A 17245-nucleotide genomic window follows, 5' to 3' on the forward strand; every position below is an offset into this window, starting at 1 on the left:
TTAACAAGAACATTGATTTGAGGGTATTCTACATAATACACGATTGATAAATATTGTCCTACATAAACTTTAGCTTGAGTTGTAATAACTTGTGTATCTCTTAACTCTTCAGCCAGCTGCCTATGATACCTTTTAAATGCCATCAGCCTCCTGTTCCTTGTTTTCATTGCTAATTAGCATACCAACGTTCTGAGCCAGCAAAACATCAACAAGTTAGCATTGTGAACATGCACGTGTTAGCATTAGCTTTTATCCAGAGTTACCATTAAGAAAAATCTGTGCCGGTCCTCGTGTCCCGGAAGCTTTCCGGACACATGGGTGAAATTACGGTCAAATATTATCTGCATTTATTTTTCTTAAAAACAGTTGATAGGTAGGCTGTGTCAAGTGCGTAGAATTGGGTAATGTTGCGCTTTCAACCTGCGGAGGAGTGTTATACATACTAATATTAATGAATATATATGACTCCATAGGCAGAGGGGACGGAGTTATAATGAATCAGTGAGACTGTTTTGTTGAAAATATGTTTTGTTCACCGACATTATGACCGGGGGATTTTAATGTCGGACTTTTAACCGAAAAATACGGCAATTACCGGACAGCCTTTATCTCCTAGTGCTGCTGTGTCTCAGTACAATGAGCTCGGATAAACTAAATGTTCAAATGAAAAGTTTAACTGGTATATGATCATGATGAACTCAGCAACTGACCATTCTGTCTCTTTTTGTCCCTTTCCAGCCACCAGACCCAGACAACATGCTGGGACCATCCCAAGATGGCCGAGCTCTACCAGTCTCTGGGTAAGACGCTCGTTCTCACACTCACACACCTGCCTCTGTGTCAGTTTAACTTAAACCCACACCTTCTCATGAAGCCATAAATTATCACTTGTTGTTACACGGCTACGTTAAATACTTGATTCTGATTGGTTGATTACGGCATTCCGAGGTCTGTTACTTCTCGATAACAGACCGTTGCTAAGAAGAACAGACCGTTGCTAGGGATTCGGCTCAAATCACAGAATCTGTTATATCAATCCGATCCAATCAGCCAAAATTAGTGAAGTAATTTTGTAAGTAGGTAGCTGCATAATAAGCGTATCATATTACATGACACAGCTGGATGAAGTCTGAAGAGATATTAACCTGCCCTCTCTCATCTTTTCATCGCTTCTCCAGCCGACCTGAACAATGTTCGATTCTCGGCGTACCGAACAGCCATGAAGCTCCGGCGCCTGCAGAAGGCTCTCTGCTGTAAGTACTCTCTGCCTTTAGTTTACATGCACTTTATTAAACACATGCATGCGTGTAACATGGGAGAACTCATGCTTCAAGTGCACTCGCCTCTTATCAGGAGTGTTCCTCTCATTGTGCTCAGCCCTCCTACGCTCCACCTTTGCCGTCTTCTTCTTGAATTGTCTCACCCTCACTTCCTTTGTGTCTTACTTTTCCCCTCCTCCTTTTCTTCTTCTTCCTTCTAGCATGTTTGCTTTTCTTTCTTCTTCTGCGTGCGTGCGTGCGTGTGTGTTTACTCGCTCCTTTCTCGTCTCTGGCTGCTGGATCTGTAGAGTGCGATCCGCCTACGAGCTGTTATATGTGTGATATGTTTAAAGGCGTATAGCTGACTGTAAACGCACAAGAGCGCTATTTATGTTATGGAAGCTTTCTAAAAATACAAACGAACAGGGTTTTTTTTGTTCACCCTGGCCAACGCTGGTTGTTGAATTTTCCATTTTTTCCCTTTAACCCTTTGCTCACATTATTCCCAACAGTAAACGTGCAGTGCAATTCTTTCTTTCTGTTATTATTCCCAGTTTCTTTTCGCTATTGATCGTGTTACTTCAGCCGCTTCTTTTATTCTTTTTCCTTTACCAGGTCAACCTTTAAATGGCCTACTTAACACAGACGAGAACAAGGCGTGACCTGTTGACTTAGAGTTAATATAATTACAGGTTTTCTGACTTGTAAACAGCCTAACATAATCAAACTTTTATTTTCAGGAAGCTCCTTTATATGTGTCTTTGCATGGTTGTTCCCTCCAGGATTCCACCGGCATTTCCCGTGATTGTTGCAGCCAAAATGCCTGAATTCGCGGAAGCTTTTAAAAAGAGTTGCAATACAAAAAAGGCTCTTCTTTCTGTTTGACACATTACACTATTGGCTGAGCGAGCCGCTTGTCTTCTGACATCACTTCTGCGCAATTTCAGTGTCAAGATTCCAAATAAATGTGTAAAAACTTAAAGGGAGGTATTATGCTGTTTCGTATTTTAAGACATATATATAATGTTACAGTGTTGGATGTTCAGACTAAACGTGGGTGAAGTTTCAAATCTGTAGGTAAAAGTATGTTGGAGTAATCCCCTGTTAAAACAGTCTCAGTCTGCAGGCTGCTGTGAATGCCAGGTTTCCTCCACTTTGTGACATCACAAAGTGGAGGAACTCTATATTTGGGCATCTGCCCGAGATACAGCAGAACTTCCTGCCCCTGGCACAGTTCTAGGACACGCCCACCTGCTAAACGACTCTGCTTGAAAGTGTTTTTTTGGCTTTGAAGGACAGACATCAGTGTTTACTTTTCCAAAGGACAAGAGCAGCAGACGTTCATTTTTAATCTAAAAAGTGTTTACTCTTCGCCGACAACTCTGTAACACGGCCACAGGGTACAAGGGGCGCCTCAAACACTGAGTTCTGCCCCTTGGCAGGCTTCGGAGAGCTGGCCAATCAGAAGAAAGCGGGCTTGTAGGGGCGGGGTTTCTTAAAGGGACAGAACTGACTGAGTCGTTTCAGGCAGAGGATGTATGAGGGCCTGCACAGAGCACCAGTGTCCCTTCAAAATTGAGTTTTTTTAACTGAAAATTATGCTAAGCTACTTCACATGTATAACAGAGTGTAAATATAAGGCTTGAAATTAGCATGATACCCCCCTTTAATGAAGTCAAAAGCCATGAAAGGCTCATTTTGCACTGTTTGTGCACATTCAATGCTATCCATATTCACGTCGTTCTCTTTATTTCGGCTGTTGCGGCAGCATTAAGCAATTGATAAGAGACAGTACAAACAGTATTTGAAATCAGCACTGACAAAAAACATGAGTAACAATTACTATTACAGTAAAAGATGCCCTCGGGCATGAATTGCCGGGAAAGCAACTTCCGCAGATACTTCCTGGAGGGACTGTTTTATGTTTGCTCTTCTCCTGCTCTCCTGCAAGACAGCTTTTAAGATGAACTCCTCCAAGATCCTACTCAAACCTCATGCAAACAACTTTCTATATATTTTAAGTCAAAGAAATGTTCGGTTTGCATTCGTCTTAATAATTCAATAATAATAATTCAAGTCCTGGTTAGAAAGTCTTCTCACTTTAGTTTTCCCTTCAGTTGACTTTTTGACCATTTCAGGATCGTTTTGGACGTTTCTCACCATTACCACGCCTCTCACCTCGAGTCCCCCCGCCCTTTAGTGGACTCAATGAATAATAAAGATGAATAATGTGATTCTTTATTGATCCCCGGAGTGAAGTCGCCTTCTCACTTCCGCCCTTGAGCAGTGCTGAGCTCAAGGACACTGGAGGGTTTGAACCCAGCTTGAAGGACAGCGTGAGCTCAGCAGCAGGACACACTGCCGCCTCCGCTGTGCGAACTAACCATCCCTCTCTCTCTCTGTTTCCGTGTCGACAGTGGACCTGCTGAGCATGCCGATGGCGTGCGAGGTGTTCGAGCAGCACGGTCTGAAGCAGAACGAGCAGCTGCTGGACATCTCCCAGCTGGTCACCTGTCTGACCAGCCTGTACCAGCGGCTGGAGCAGAGCCACTCGCACCTGGTCAACGTCCCGCTGTGTGTGGACATGTGCCTCAACTGGCTGCTCAACGTCTACGACACGTACGTGCAGCATGCTGTCCGCACACGCTGAAGATCTCACCGTTCTAATGAAGCCCCGCTAACAGCTTGTTTTCTTGGGTTGCAGTGGTCGAACCGGAAAGATCCGGACTCTGTCATTTAAAACTGGAATCATCTCGCTCTGCAAGGCTCACCTGGAGGATAAATACAGATGTAAGTTGCATACCTGCTGTTTGTGTATGAGCATGAAAACAGCTCTTCTACGAGGTCGTATTGTTGTCTGCGTTTTGCACGACGTGAACACAAACAGATGGTGCGAGAGTGCTTCAACACTTAATTAGCACAAAACAAATAATAGAAGCGATAATGTTTTGTTGAAGCCGCATAAATTAAACTTCTCTCCAGTCGCCATGCAGCTGTTTCGCACTTAATTAATGTTAGCATCGTGCGCTAACTGTTCGCGTTTGCACCATAAAACATTTGGAGAGTAAAACTTGAAAGAAAAGTTGGAAAAATAAGTAAAGCACTGGATTAATGAGTCATATAATCCTGCAAAATACTGGGTTATAACAGCATATCACTGCTGCTCAGAGTTCACGCTAGACTTTTTTTTTTGTGGCCAATTTATGCGTTAATATTCCAGAATTCCGGCCGTATAGAAACACTATCGGACATACACTTTGAATAGCATTATATGCCTAATTAATTAATGAATACGACATTCATGAATTCATTAGGCATCATCCTAAATGTGAGTCATTGCATGTCATTAACATTTAATAAAATACATTTAAAATAAACTCCATGAAGGAGCCACTGTAGGTCCAAAGAAAAGGGGGAAAAAATGGCACATATGCCACAGAGGGCTCTTTTTTGAGGTGGTGCACTTCTCCCCTCTAGAGTTCCCTGAAGAGCACTTCAGTGTGGTGGAGGACCGTGGTGGTCCCTTTCAGTTCGAGCCGTTGGTTCCAGCCCTACTAATTGCCTGAAGCTTTCAGAGCTGAGGCAATGCAAGTGCGCATGCGCCGACTGCGCGTGCAGCCTGTTACAGTTATTTCTGATTCTGAAGAGAGAATGGAATAGAATATTAACGCCAACATTGATGTGTTTCATCACAGTGCAGCAATGTAATTTAGATTACAGCTCAAAAAACATGTTTAAGTGTGCAATTACTCTTTAAACTTTTAGCTTAGCTCCGCCTACCCTCTCTGGCAGACCAACCACTGCTAGCTGATGGGAAACGCGTCACTAACTGGGCGCCGCTTGTGATTTTTTCTTCTAAAGTCGCACTAGACACCCAGTCTGTAATACTGCAAATCCAAAGGCTTTCATCAGTGGGCCATAGGCTCAATCACCATTGTGTTAACTCATTCGGCGATAGATAGTGACATTTATTTAAATGAAAATAGGCCTGCTGCTGCTGCCGTCAGATCAGATATATTTTTAGATATTATTTGGGAAAGAGAGAGGAAAGAATCATCGCCGGCGTCTTCACCACCATGCTGAACTTTGAAGCTTTATTTAATTTCTTCTGAGACCCAGTTTCCTCCGAAACACCAGCAGCTCGCTTTGCATGAATCCACACAAACATCTTCAAGGTCGTGAAAATAGAAACCTCCCTGTTCACCCCCGTCCATCAACCTCTCCATACACTGTCTGATTATTCTCTCCTGTCCCCTCTCCTTCCCTCCCCGTCCTCCAGTTTTGTTCAGACAGGTTGCCAGCGCGACGGGCTTCTGCGACCAGCGCCGCCTGGGCCTCCTCCTCCACGACTCCATCCAGATCCCCCGGCAGCTCGGCGAGGTCGCCTCCTTCGGCGGCTCCAACATCGAGCCCTCCGTCCGCAGCTGCTTCCAGTTTGTACGTGACACGCCCTCACACACGACACGTCCCCTCCGAGTGTCTGCTTGTTTACATCAGTTTAAAGCATGTTTTCTTTATGGGAAGAATCGGGATTGTTTGTGAGAGCTTTGCAGGAGATAAAGGGCAGAACATCCAGGGATAATAACACCAAGTGCATCACAGACTCAAACAGGAGGAGTGTGTGTGTGTGAACTTAAGCGTCAGGCAGGAGAAGCGAGTGAATGACAGCCTGCAGCGGATCAAACAAATGATCTCTGACAGCTGCTGAGATGTTGCTGGAATGGAAACACGGACGTTTTTACAGACAAATCTCAAACAAATAGGACAGAATGAACGGCGTGCATCCACCTGCACACGGGCGTGGGGATGATTAAGTGTGCGACAGCTCGGGGAAGGTGGGGGAAAGGAAAGTCGCCGTAAATCAGCATTCCCTTTTCTTTCCCCGTGCATTTCTTTATGTTCGGGAGCAGGCAGCGCGAGCCACAAAACAAGCTGCAAATCCAGCATCCACAGGAGGATTCCAGTAATTGCGGTCTGACTGGATTATCCCTGATCTCCAGAAGATGATCCAGTATTTTCATGTTTAAAGTCCCCGCTTTGGCCGCAGGATTCGGCTCTTTTCCTTGGATGTGTTCTGAAAGTAAAACCATTGTCATGTGCTCAACAAAGGGAATGCTGTGGGAATTGACAGATTGCTGAACCCCCCCCCTCTCCCCGAACAGCAATTACCCAATCAGAGCTTAGCCACGGTAGCAGCAGGCCTGTCCTGCTTCGGATACATGTTTGAAGCTGTGCATGGTGGTGTAGCTGCATGTTTAAGAGCCTTTATTTCTTCGTGTTTAAGCACAGACACGCTGAAACTCTGAAAATATTTTTGACAGCCTGTCGCTCCACTGCTCACATCCCTCCACTAGCTGGCTGGTCAAATTCACCTACCTGCCTGAACGACGCTCTGCCAATGAAAGGCGCAGTGTCCCTTTAAAAAGAAGCTAAAGCCCCAGCTCTTTATGAACACCTCTGACCTTAGTGATGTTGAAGCTAGTGATGATGACATTGAGGATGTTGATTAGGATTTTCTTGATGATGACGACTATGTTGATGCTGCTGCTGCTGCTGCTGATGGCACCAGCGTCCGATCACACTTGACGCTGTTTGTTGGCTCTTCCTGTCTTGATCGTCGCGTGTGTCGCATTAACTCTCAGGCGTACGTCGCTTTGGACTAAAGCTGAATGAAACTGTGACGTTGAACATTTGTAGAACATATTGTCATCCCCAGTATATGTAATGCAGCCAATACAATCCCAATTAAAACCATGCTCACCTTAATGCTGAGATGAAGCGTTCTTCATGTTATATATATGCCGCCTGCCCGCTCATCTCCGCTCCGGCGTCTTCGTATCGATTTCCGGTTGTTGCGTGCTCCGAGTCTTCACTTCAACGCTTTGTTTCTGTCCATCTGCTTTGCGACTTTGCTCGATAAGAAATAGTTCCATTTTAATCGTCCGTGTAACACAGCTAGCTAGCATGCGACGATGAAGTAGCCAGATTGGTGACAGTTTCCACCTTGTTGTAGCAACTTAAAGGTGGCCACACCAGCCCCCTGTTTATTTCCGTGTCCTACATTGCTGTCACCAAAACTGGTCTTAGCACTGCCATTTAGTTTAAAGAAAGCGCAGCTGTTCGTAGCACTTTAATGACTTATCAGTATTGGCTGCATTATCATAGCTTTTATTTTACCTGCCATGTGAGCCACCAATTGAGGCTTTGCGAGCCGCATGAGGCTGTGGGATATTAGTTTGAGTTCTCAAACTGGGGATGTACTTTTACATCATTCCTGACTTGAAGATACCTGGGAAATGTAGGCGAATCGTATCTCTGTTGAGGCTGATTAAAGGATGCAAATGTTCCAACTAAATTAGCAGATCTTTCCTCACGTTGAAGGTCCAAACTGGAGGCTTTGCTGCTTAACATTCAAACTAAGCCTTGTCCATCACATGGAGCTAACGGTTAGCTTAATTGGCTATCCATCTCCAGCAGATAAAATCTGCATTGACAGCTGTCATCTCTGCCGTCAGAGTAAACAGTCGTGAGCCAGAATGGAGGAGCTATTTTTGCCGAGTGGTAAATCTGCCAGCGTTCTCATCGTTAACTGCATGTGTGGCGTGTGAGCGCCGAGAGCCTGACAGGTGCAGCAGGCATCAAATTGTGCTTTCTGGAGATAATCACAGTCCCCTGGGAGTCAGAATCAGCATGTGTCAGCTCCTGCCTACCTTTGTTTTTGATTGTGTTGAAGACATTTGTGCGCACACACTGATTGACAGAGCCGCTAATACGCACCCTGATAAATGCGAGCTGTCAACATCACTTTTCCTGTTTGTCTGATTCGGTGATTATTTCTACCTTGAAGCATCGCAAACCTTTTCAGATGGGAGGCGAACGCCGAGGAATGTTTACAGACTGTGTAAATATAGATAATATGTGTAAATTATGTCCCAGACACCAGCGTCTGTCACCAATCATTCCAGCCGGCTCGAGCAAACTTTTGTCTTGCTTTTGATTGTTTGAGTACGTCGGCAGAAAAGCGCACAGAAGCCCGCAGACGGCCTGCCCCGAGGCGCGCACGCCAGGTGGACTATTTAATCTCATGTAGCCCCAAAACTGCAGATAGCTTCGCTTCATTCCAGCTGCTTCCTCCGAGGAGTCTGCAGGCATGTGGGTGTGAGACAGGGAGAAAGAGAGAGGGAGACGTGGGGGTCAATTCCATGGAAACTCCAAATCCCCCGAGGACTCGAGAGTCCCCGCTGATGGGAAAGTGATGGATGTAGCCAATATGTTGTTTCTGATTATGTTTTTCCCAGTCTGTCCGACTCTTTCATTTATAGCAGGGGGGGGCTCAGTAATTTCCCGAAACAGCTGGGCACTGTAGTTTTTATGAACCGTTCCTCAAATAAGAGGAGGTAATGCATTTGTTGGGACTATTTTCTGCTGCAAACTTAATAGATTCTGTTCTTGAATGAAGCTCTGTGCTTCAGAGGAATAAGATCTACCAAAATGTAGTGTTCATTTTGTTAGCTAAAAAGCTAAAAATAGATCGTTGATAATAAAAACTCTGACCGCACGTATGTTTTTGTTTCATTACGGAGACGAGACGGGACTAACATGTTCGTGTTGGGCTCTCAGACATTCAAAATCCATGATATTTCCCCCACTGTGCGTCTGATCTGCCTGTCAAAATACAAGCACTCCTGTAACTGGTATGTGCAGATCCCAGCCATACAGGTGAGGATGTCCCAAAGCGGCAGCTTGACAACAACATGACGGCATCCCCCGCAAAACGGAGGGCTGAAGCCCGGAGCGAGTTCAACAAACCCAGGCTTTATTAAAGATCTCAGTTTTGTGGTATTTGGCGCCACCGTATGGCGATAAAAGGCAATTGCAGGCGCATACGTCCCACATAACCAGACGTCGACGGTTGGCTCCACAAGATCACGGGAGAACTACAGTATGGCATGGGAAATGCGAAATCACGCGATAACATAAATGCTAAAACCTCCGAGCTCGATTATCTGCTCGTTTGGTTATCAATCCGTCAGTTTTGTGCTTCTACCATGAGTGAGTAAACTACTTAATTAAACACTAGTTAAAAACGGGAGTCTGTACCGGTCTGTACTTTAGTTTAGTTTTCGTGTCTGACTTCCTGTTTGGAACGACGTGGTCCGTTCAGCTTGACGTGCTTGAAGCGGCCTCCGTCAAAAATAGACTCGACGCGTATTGTTAGCGGAGCAGAGCGGAGAGCCGCGTCGGAGACGGAACGCGGCATGTGCTGCAGAGACACGAGCGTTGACTAGAGTGGGCGGGATGAACTCCGGAGGGATGCGGCGGAGTAGAGCAGTAAGACGCAGACTAAATCTAAAATAGCTGCCAAAAGTGTAAATGAAAGTCCTTGTGCTGGAGTCTTTGTAAAGTTTGGCGTTTTTATGACTGAACTGTTTTTTCCCAACAAAACAGTCAAGGTCAAAAACATCAAAACACATTCACTGAATCTCTCTGAAACGTGAGGCCTTTTTTTAGTCTCACTAAACACACAATAAACACAAAAGCTGCATCTCCTGGAAGACGAGAAAAATATTTTAAAGCTGCTTTCTTTCATCTTCCTCCCAGGCCAACAACAAACCCGAGCTGGAAGCCGCCATGTTCCTGGACTGGATGCGCCTGGAGCCTCAGTCCATGGTGTGGCTGCCCGTCCTGCACCGCGTGGCCGCCGCCGAGACCGCCAAACACCAGGCCAAGTGTAACATCTGCAAAGAGTGTCCCATCATCGGATTCAGGTCAGCGGAGCCTTGTACAAACGTCCCTTAAAGAATGCACTCTTTTTGTCTGCTTTCGAGGTGAATCCTCCGCACATAATCCACCCTGTGAGCAGCACGTCTTCAATGTCTAATCAGGAGAAATGAGCAGAATTGAGAGAGTATTATATTCTTCATCTCATTACATGGAGGGCAATAAAACACCAAATTAATTAGATTTCAATTAAGCCCAAATGAGAGACTGCTCGGTGAGATCTTGGGCTCTGTGGCTCTGTGGAATAAAAGCATATATCATTAGATCCTGTTCTGTTACATCTTTATATGTCATCATTGTTGGTTTTTCCAGTCGTAGCTTTTTTTTTTGTAATATTGAGATAACACGGAGGAGCTTTTATTTGATACCTCTCCCCGCGGTGTTCGTCTTTTATTTAAACAGTAGAAGAAGAGAAGCGGGAGGATTTCATCGTCCGTTTCATGTGTTGCACACACGCAGGAACAAATGGAAAAAAAAGAAGCAAAGGCTCACTGGGTGGCTCCACAAAAGCTATTCCCTTCATCCCGCCACCCAGCGAGGTGTTTCATAAGCAGCTGTTTGAAAGGAGGAGCTGCAGCGTATGTTTAAAGAAGCTGTATTGATAATTACCACATTGATGCGCTACAAGAGGGCGAGGTTTATATTTAATAGCATGATTTCTGCTCGTGTCGGGCGTCCTAAAGGAAGTGATGTGCAACAAGTTTGTGCAGTTAGGAGAGCTTTGGAGCTGTTGTTATTACACATTAGCTTCAGCCCAATCTCAGAACCCATCGGCTGTAGTCTGATGACGATATAGCCTCTCGGGGTGATGGTGAATTCAGCGGGCGTGTCCGGTGATAAACGACTTCCTGTCACGACTTCCTCCTCGTGCCCCGCTTTGTTTACAGTCCAGTGAGCATCTTGAGAAGCGACTTAGTGTTTAGATAAAAAGAGAAGAAAATGTCGCCCCTCCTGGATATGTCAGCCCTTGGTCAAATCACTCTGCAGTAAACCCGGGATAATTATCGCCTCGGCTCCGATCGGCATTGATGGGAACAAAAAACCCGTGTCGACGCGCTAATCCCCGCCCTCTTTCCGGCGCGATGCTATGCTCCATCGGTAACTTCTGCGACTCCTTGTCATCCCAGCTACAAGTTCCGCCCGTCATCGTCCCGAGCAGCGCTCGAACATCGTTCCAAATTTGTCGCGCACAGACTGAATGAGTAATAGATACAATAAAGACCTAACCACTCTAACACCCTGTTTCGGTATTTGTGATGTCAGACGGTGGCGCAGCAGAAAAGCGACCGACAGGAGTATACTTCACTGGCAATGGGAAAACAGATAATCGGCATTTATTAGCAGGTCTTCCCGGGTTTGAAAAACCTGCGTCAACACGCTAATGTTGGTGGGAAAGAGGTATCGCAGTTTCACTGTAAATAGTAGGTTTCATTGAGGCTTCACTCTGGCTTCCTTCAGCTGTATGAACCCCGAAAAAGAACCCGTTTTTCTTGTGATTAACTTTAATTAACGGGTCTTAAGTTTGCTGAACTAACAACGTCATGATGCTGATTGGTAAAAAGTCAAGCTTTGTCAGAGGAGAGGAGAAGAAAACTACTTTTTTGAGGTCGGATCGATTGTTTCTGATGCTTTCGAGGAAGTCGGAAAATCTAAACGCTGAACGGCTTTCATGACACAGCGTCAAGTTGAATGTTTGATCGAGAGCAGATCGTTAGCTGTTAGCATGCAGATCTCTGTTAAGCTAAATCGTCATCAGATGAGGCTGATGGGAGTCGGGATGTCATTACGGTGCATTAAGCTCCGCCTGCTTTTGCTCTCCACACGGACTGTTTGTCCTTTATACGCCGCAGCCTGCTGATACGTGATTGGTCAATGCTACTCAGACTACAAGCAGAAACAGACACTTATTATGACAGAGCTGTTCTCTTATTTGTAACCTCACCACTTAAAAAATACTAGTGAAGCACAGGAGGCCGGTTGGGACCCAAACACGGGGTGTGTCTGCTCTGTTGTAGGCGGGCCCCTTCGTGACGAGAGCGGTGCTAAACTTTAATGAAGAGTCTCGGGGCCAGAGAATAAATTTCTCATTTAGGAACTGGGCTGGAAGAATTTTAACTACTCCCCCCCTGGAGAAAACAGAGCCGTAAATCCCCCCTTTTATCGACTCTCCCTTTCTTCATCTGTCGTCTCCCACCTCTCTTTCGCCTTTTGTTGTCTCCCTTTGCTGACCTCCCTCTCCTCCCCTTTCTCTCTCTCTCTCTCTCCCTGCAGATATCGGAGTCTGAAACATTTCAACTATGACATTTGCCAAAGCTGCTTCTTCTCCGGTCGCGTCGCCAAGGGACACAAGATGCAGTACCCGATGGTGGAGTACTGCACGCCGGTATGAATAAATCTCTCTCTTCCTGCTCTGCACAGAGTAAATGGCATGGAGATGCAAACAGTGAAGATGGGGATTTTTTAAGGTGGCAGACTCGCTGTCTAATAATTCAGAAGTGAAAAGCATCCACACGCTGAGATCTGAGAGCTCGTCTCAGTATATTAACACAGCAGAGTGAGAGGGCGGGGGGAAGAGTTTCCAACCATTACTAGTTTGATCTTCACTCCTGCTCCGTGAACAAGCCTGAGCAGTGATCTGAAGTCTTGAACACTAAAGGTCAAATAACCAATAACCTGACGACCACCCACATTGAAGTCTTTGGTATGTAAATGTCAGAAACGCCCGTCACAGTTTCCGGTTAATATCTGGTTTGTTTCCTCAAACCACAAAAAGCGTAGAAAGGCTTCAAACAGAAGCCAATCAAGATTTGGACTTGGAAAACTTGGATTAATATTAACATTTATTTGATGCCAATAAGTAGTCGGAGTAATGGTTTCTACTACCAAAATTAAAGCCCCTTTGCGACTCGTTACACATGTCGGTTGACAGGAAGTATTGTATTGTAAATGTATTGACTCTACCATCGTTGTGTAGCCTAGTTTATGGTGCATAATCTGTCGCCCTTTTTACACTGCGGTTCTGCCTCAGCGGCGAAACAAAGCTCTGCAACCCTGCAGCCTTTGCCATTTAACATTGGACCTAGGGATGCACGATATTGGATTTTTTGCCGATATCTGATATGCCGATATTTTACAACTCATTTAGCCGATACCACTACTACCATACATTGGTAGCTGCGTTTTTTCCCCAGTAACAGATGACCTTTTATGAAAAAGCAACTCAATAACAGATTACATGACTAGCAGATCTAATGCGTTAGCATACTGATAAACAAGCAACATAACCTTACAGTTCTGCAGATGCTGAGCCACATTAAAAACCTTATATTAATTTAGCATTCCTAAAACACGCCATGCCATTAAAGGGGGTATTGTGCTAATTTCAAGCTTCATATTTCACTCTGTGATACCTGTGGAGTAGCTTAGCATAATTTACAGTTATCATTTTTCTTACACTGGTGCTCTGTGCAGGCCCTCATACAGCCTCTGCCTGAAACGACTCAAGTCAGCTCCGTCCCTTTAAGAAACCCCGCCCCTACAAGCCCGCTTTCTTCTGATTGGCCAGCTCTCCGACGCCTGCTGTGACGTCACAAAGTGCAGACTGAGCTGAGAAGCCTGGGGATTACTCCAGCATACTTTCACCTACAGATTTGAAATTTCACCCAAGTTTAGTCTGAACATCCAACATTATAAATATGTCTTAAAATGTGAAATATATACCGCCTCTTTAAGGAATATTATCACACACTAGACAGCAGCCTATTGTAGCTTAGGGGTTTTTTACCAGCACATTAGATACAGAAACTTTGCAAGGTTATATATAATATGTCAATGTTGTGTTTGCAGCTTGTCCTGCCAAAGAGGGTCAAACCCAGTTCAAACGTCAGACCTGCCGCACCCAAAAGAGAATAACATTTTTCATAGTACAACACGACGTCATGGAAACAGCAGTGAGTTTAACAGCTGGGCCGCAGTGGAAACTTCAGCTTTAGAGGACATGGAATAACTTTTTTCTGGGTGTAAAAGTCAAAACAAACCGAAGCAATAAACCTAAAGCTGTGTAGACGTTTTCCAACATGTCGTGTATACAAAGGGTTAAACTGTGATCTCCTCAGCTCGGGCCCCGGGCTGAAATCAAATCCCTGAAGCCCTGGCTGAGAATCATAAATCTGTTTCCTCCTTCTTGTTACTGTAATGACACACTCAGACCTGACAATGAGGGCATTAACTTCACCCACTATAGACGTGTGAATAAAGCCCAAAAGGGCTCGCGATCAATGAGTGTGTGTTTGCGCCCCACTCCCATGGAGTGAACAAAGCCACCTTTGTGCCCTGTCTCTCTCTCCAGACGACATCAGGGGAGGACGTCAGGGACTTTGCCAAGGTGCTGAAGAACAAGTTCAGGACCAAGCGCTACTTTGCCAAACACCCACGCATGGGATACCTGCCTGTCCAGACCATCCTGGAGGGGGACAACATGGAGACGTGAGCACAAACACACCACACACTCGAGCTTAGTTGACTTGAATTAGAGGGCACACTCTGAAGCATGTTGGGAAGCACTCTTTTTCACTTTCTTGCCCAGAATGAGGCAAGAACACCAATTTCATATCTGTCGGTTCAGTATCAGATTTGGGCTAGCATCTGTTAGCTTAGCCTAGCACACAGACTGGAAGCAGGGGGAAACGGCTAGCCTGGCTCTGCTCCATGGCAACAAAATGCTCCTACTAGCTCCTCTTAAGCTCACTTATTATACGCAGAGGAGTAAAGAGGAGTGAAGTAAAAGTAAAAAGTAGCTCACTTAAAAAGTACTTAAAGTAAAAGTTACTTTCTCTCACCTCTGATTCTTATAAACAAATGTTGCCATGGTTACCTTACACATACATCCTATGCAAATGTAATTTTACTTCGCAGAACACGGAAGTTGCTGATGGTCTACCGCTGCCTCTATTTGTTGGCGTTATTGTGTGGTGTTTTAAAGGGTTAGTTCGGTTCCGAACTAACGTGTGTCACAATGTGTAACGAGGCAGAGGTAGACCAGCAAGTCCCGTGTCCTGTGAGGTAAAATGACTGTTTTTGTTAATGGAGTCTGGTGGCTTTGAAGAGAGCGATCTAACAGCTTACTCTGAACGCTCTTCTGTCCTGTTCATGGCTCACTCACGTCATGCGTCGGGTTAGTAGTTGCAGCTCCTCTTCTTCGCTTCATTGAAAATCGACCGCTGTTTTGTCGCGATGCATGACACTTTGATCTGATTGGCCTGTCTTTGACGCGATGCATTTGATTGGTGTCTGGTCCGAGTCAGTTTTTCTTTCTAGCTCGCAATATCCAGAGATCAACATTTACTCAGTAACGGATGTATAAATGTAGCGAATTATTTTACTCCATTTAAAACGGATTTAAAGGGCCAGTTCGCTGATTTTCAACCTCAGTCCTATCATGCTGTTATGAGGAGCTTATGCTATAATAGTAGAAAAAAATGCCATTTGGCTCTCTGCCTTTGGAGGACGCTAGCCGCTTCTCCAATGGGCCCTAGGTTTTCCAGGGAGCTCGCTAAACTACACTTCCCCAATCACTAGGACGCCCGCCTCCGATGTCATGTCTCGTTCAAAATTGTCAGGTTTGAAATGTAGACTGCAGACCTGAAGCTTTTTTAGACGATCCACCGGTACATTCTCGTCGTGTTTCGGATTCTGTAGTAGTATTTCACTCCAGCGTCTCTCGCTGGGCCGTTCCTTTCAGATGGAGGAGCGCAATGCACTCTGGGTGTTGTAGGAATTTAGAATGGGCGAAACCACGAGCTGTTTGAACTTTCTCCACAGCTATGGCGCCAATTTCAAATATCATTGCTTCTATGGATTACAGAGAACACCAGCTTTGACTGACAGCGGCTTTTCCCTTTAAATACGCACTCTCTGCAGACATACTGTATGGCCTGAGCCTTGTATCTATGATAAGCTATAATCTGCTGATAATCGCAGCCTTGCTGATGCTTCAGTCTGCCCGGATCCTAAATATTGATGAAAATCCAAACAGCCTGTAATACTAATATTGGCTCAGTCAATAATAGTGGAGGTGCTGGCACTCACGCATGAATGATGAATGACTCAGTGTTATCCATTCAAGGCCGCGCGCTGTGAGCTGTGACGCTGGTGTGGATATCTGCATAAAGAAAACTCTCATATAAAGACAGAAAGAAGAATGTTACACCATCTTTTAAAGGCTCTTACAGTTTTTTTTCACACTAATGGAGAAAGAGATGACAGGTTTGAAGGTTGCAGCTAATGTGAGAGTGTTAAAACACACACACACACTCTTCGCAGTGTGTGTTCCTGAGTGTGTTATTGATGGTCCTGCTTGTGCGATCAATGGAAATGTAAGTGTGTTATCGAAGCAGGCGGGTCGATCAATTATGAACTCCTTATCAATAAGTGTTTGTGTGTGTGTACCTGTGCGCTCATATGTTCGTGTGAGTCTAGTGTCCCTCTGTGCTGCCTTCCATACTACAGCTCCCATCATGCCTTGCTGTGCAGTTGTCCTCCCACTTCCTGTGTCATCATCTCACGTTTTTTTGTCTTGCAGTCCTGTCACTCTGATCAACTTCTGGCCCGTAGACCATGCGTGAGTACCTGGCTCACACACACACACACACACACACACACACACACACTGAACATGTATGAGTTTTCTGATTCCTACTCTTACACACACACTTCACCCATTTCACACTCATTGTGTAGCGCCATTTACATCTCACAGTTCCTCCGCTGCTGCTGCTGCTGCTTGACCCCACGTCACCCTGCAGATCTGTGATTCAGGATGAGTCACTCCTCTGATTGTTGCTGTAACCAGTGAAACACCACCTTATCTGAATAGTTTCTTTAAAGGCTTTTGTATCAGGACTCTCGTCGCTTCTTAAACACCCCCTCCAGTGGAAAACATCTCCATGTGCTACAAGACATATCAGGGACATCATCAGCAGTCATCTCCACGGCTGGGTCTGTCTGCTTTTAAACTGCAGTGTACCAAGGACAGGCTGAACAACACGCTTTCAGATTGGCAGGGTTTGTGATGTCACAAACCTAAGATGCCAATGCCGTTAATGCATATCATTATGTGCAACCACTTCAGAGATGCACGAGCCAGCTGTAACCGTAATTTTTGCAAACTCGCTACTAATGTTACTACGACTAATTCCTACATTTCA

The 17245-nt window shown here is 45.2% G+C and overlaps 1 protein-coding gene across 5 annotated transcripts in view; it reads left to right on the top strand.

Annotated features, from left to right (window-relative positions):
- dmd (dystrophin) overlaps positions 1-17245 on the top strand; it is a 195945-nt gene that overhangs the window by 160958 nt on the left and 17742 nt on the right. For all 5 annotated transcript variants that reach the window (XM_069675656.1, XM_069675655.1, XM_069675657.1 and 2 more), the window contains 9 exons: positions 739-800; positions 1179-1253; positions 3677-3878; positions 3964-4049; positions 5539-5696; positions 9861-10027; positions 12312-12423; positions 14389-14525; positions 16621-16659. In XM_069675656.1, the coding sequence (XP_069531757.1) occupies positions 739-800; positions 1179-1253; positions 3677-3878; positions 3964-4049; positions 5539-5696; positions 9861-10027; positions 12312-12423; positions 14389-14525; positions 16621-16659 (1038 nt within the window). The remainder of the gene's footprint in view (positions 1-738; positions 801-1178; positions 1254-3676; positions 3879-3963; positions 4050-5538; positions 5697-9860; positions 10028-12311; positions 12424-14388; positions 14526-16620; positions 16660-17245) is intronic.

The sequence above is a fragment of the Semicossyphus pulcher genome, unplaced genomic scaffold, assembly GCF_022749685.1.
Source record: "Semicossyphus pulcher isolate SPU_LCO1_2020_fin unplaced genomic scaffold, fSemPul1.0.p SCAF_24, whole genome shotgun sequence".
In the NCBI taxonomy this organism is placed as follows: domain Eukaryota; kingdom Metazoa; phylum Chordata; class Actinopteri; order Labriformes; family Labridae; genus Semicossyphus; species Semicossyphus pulcher.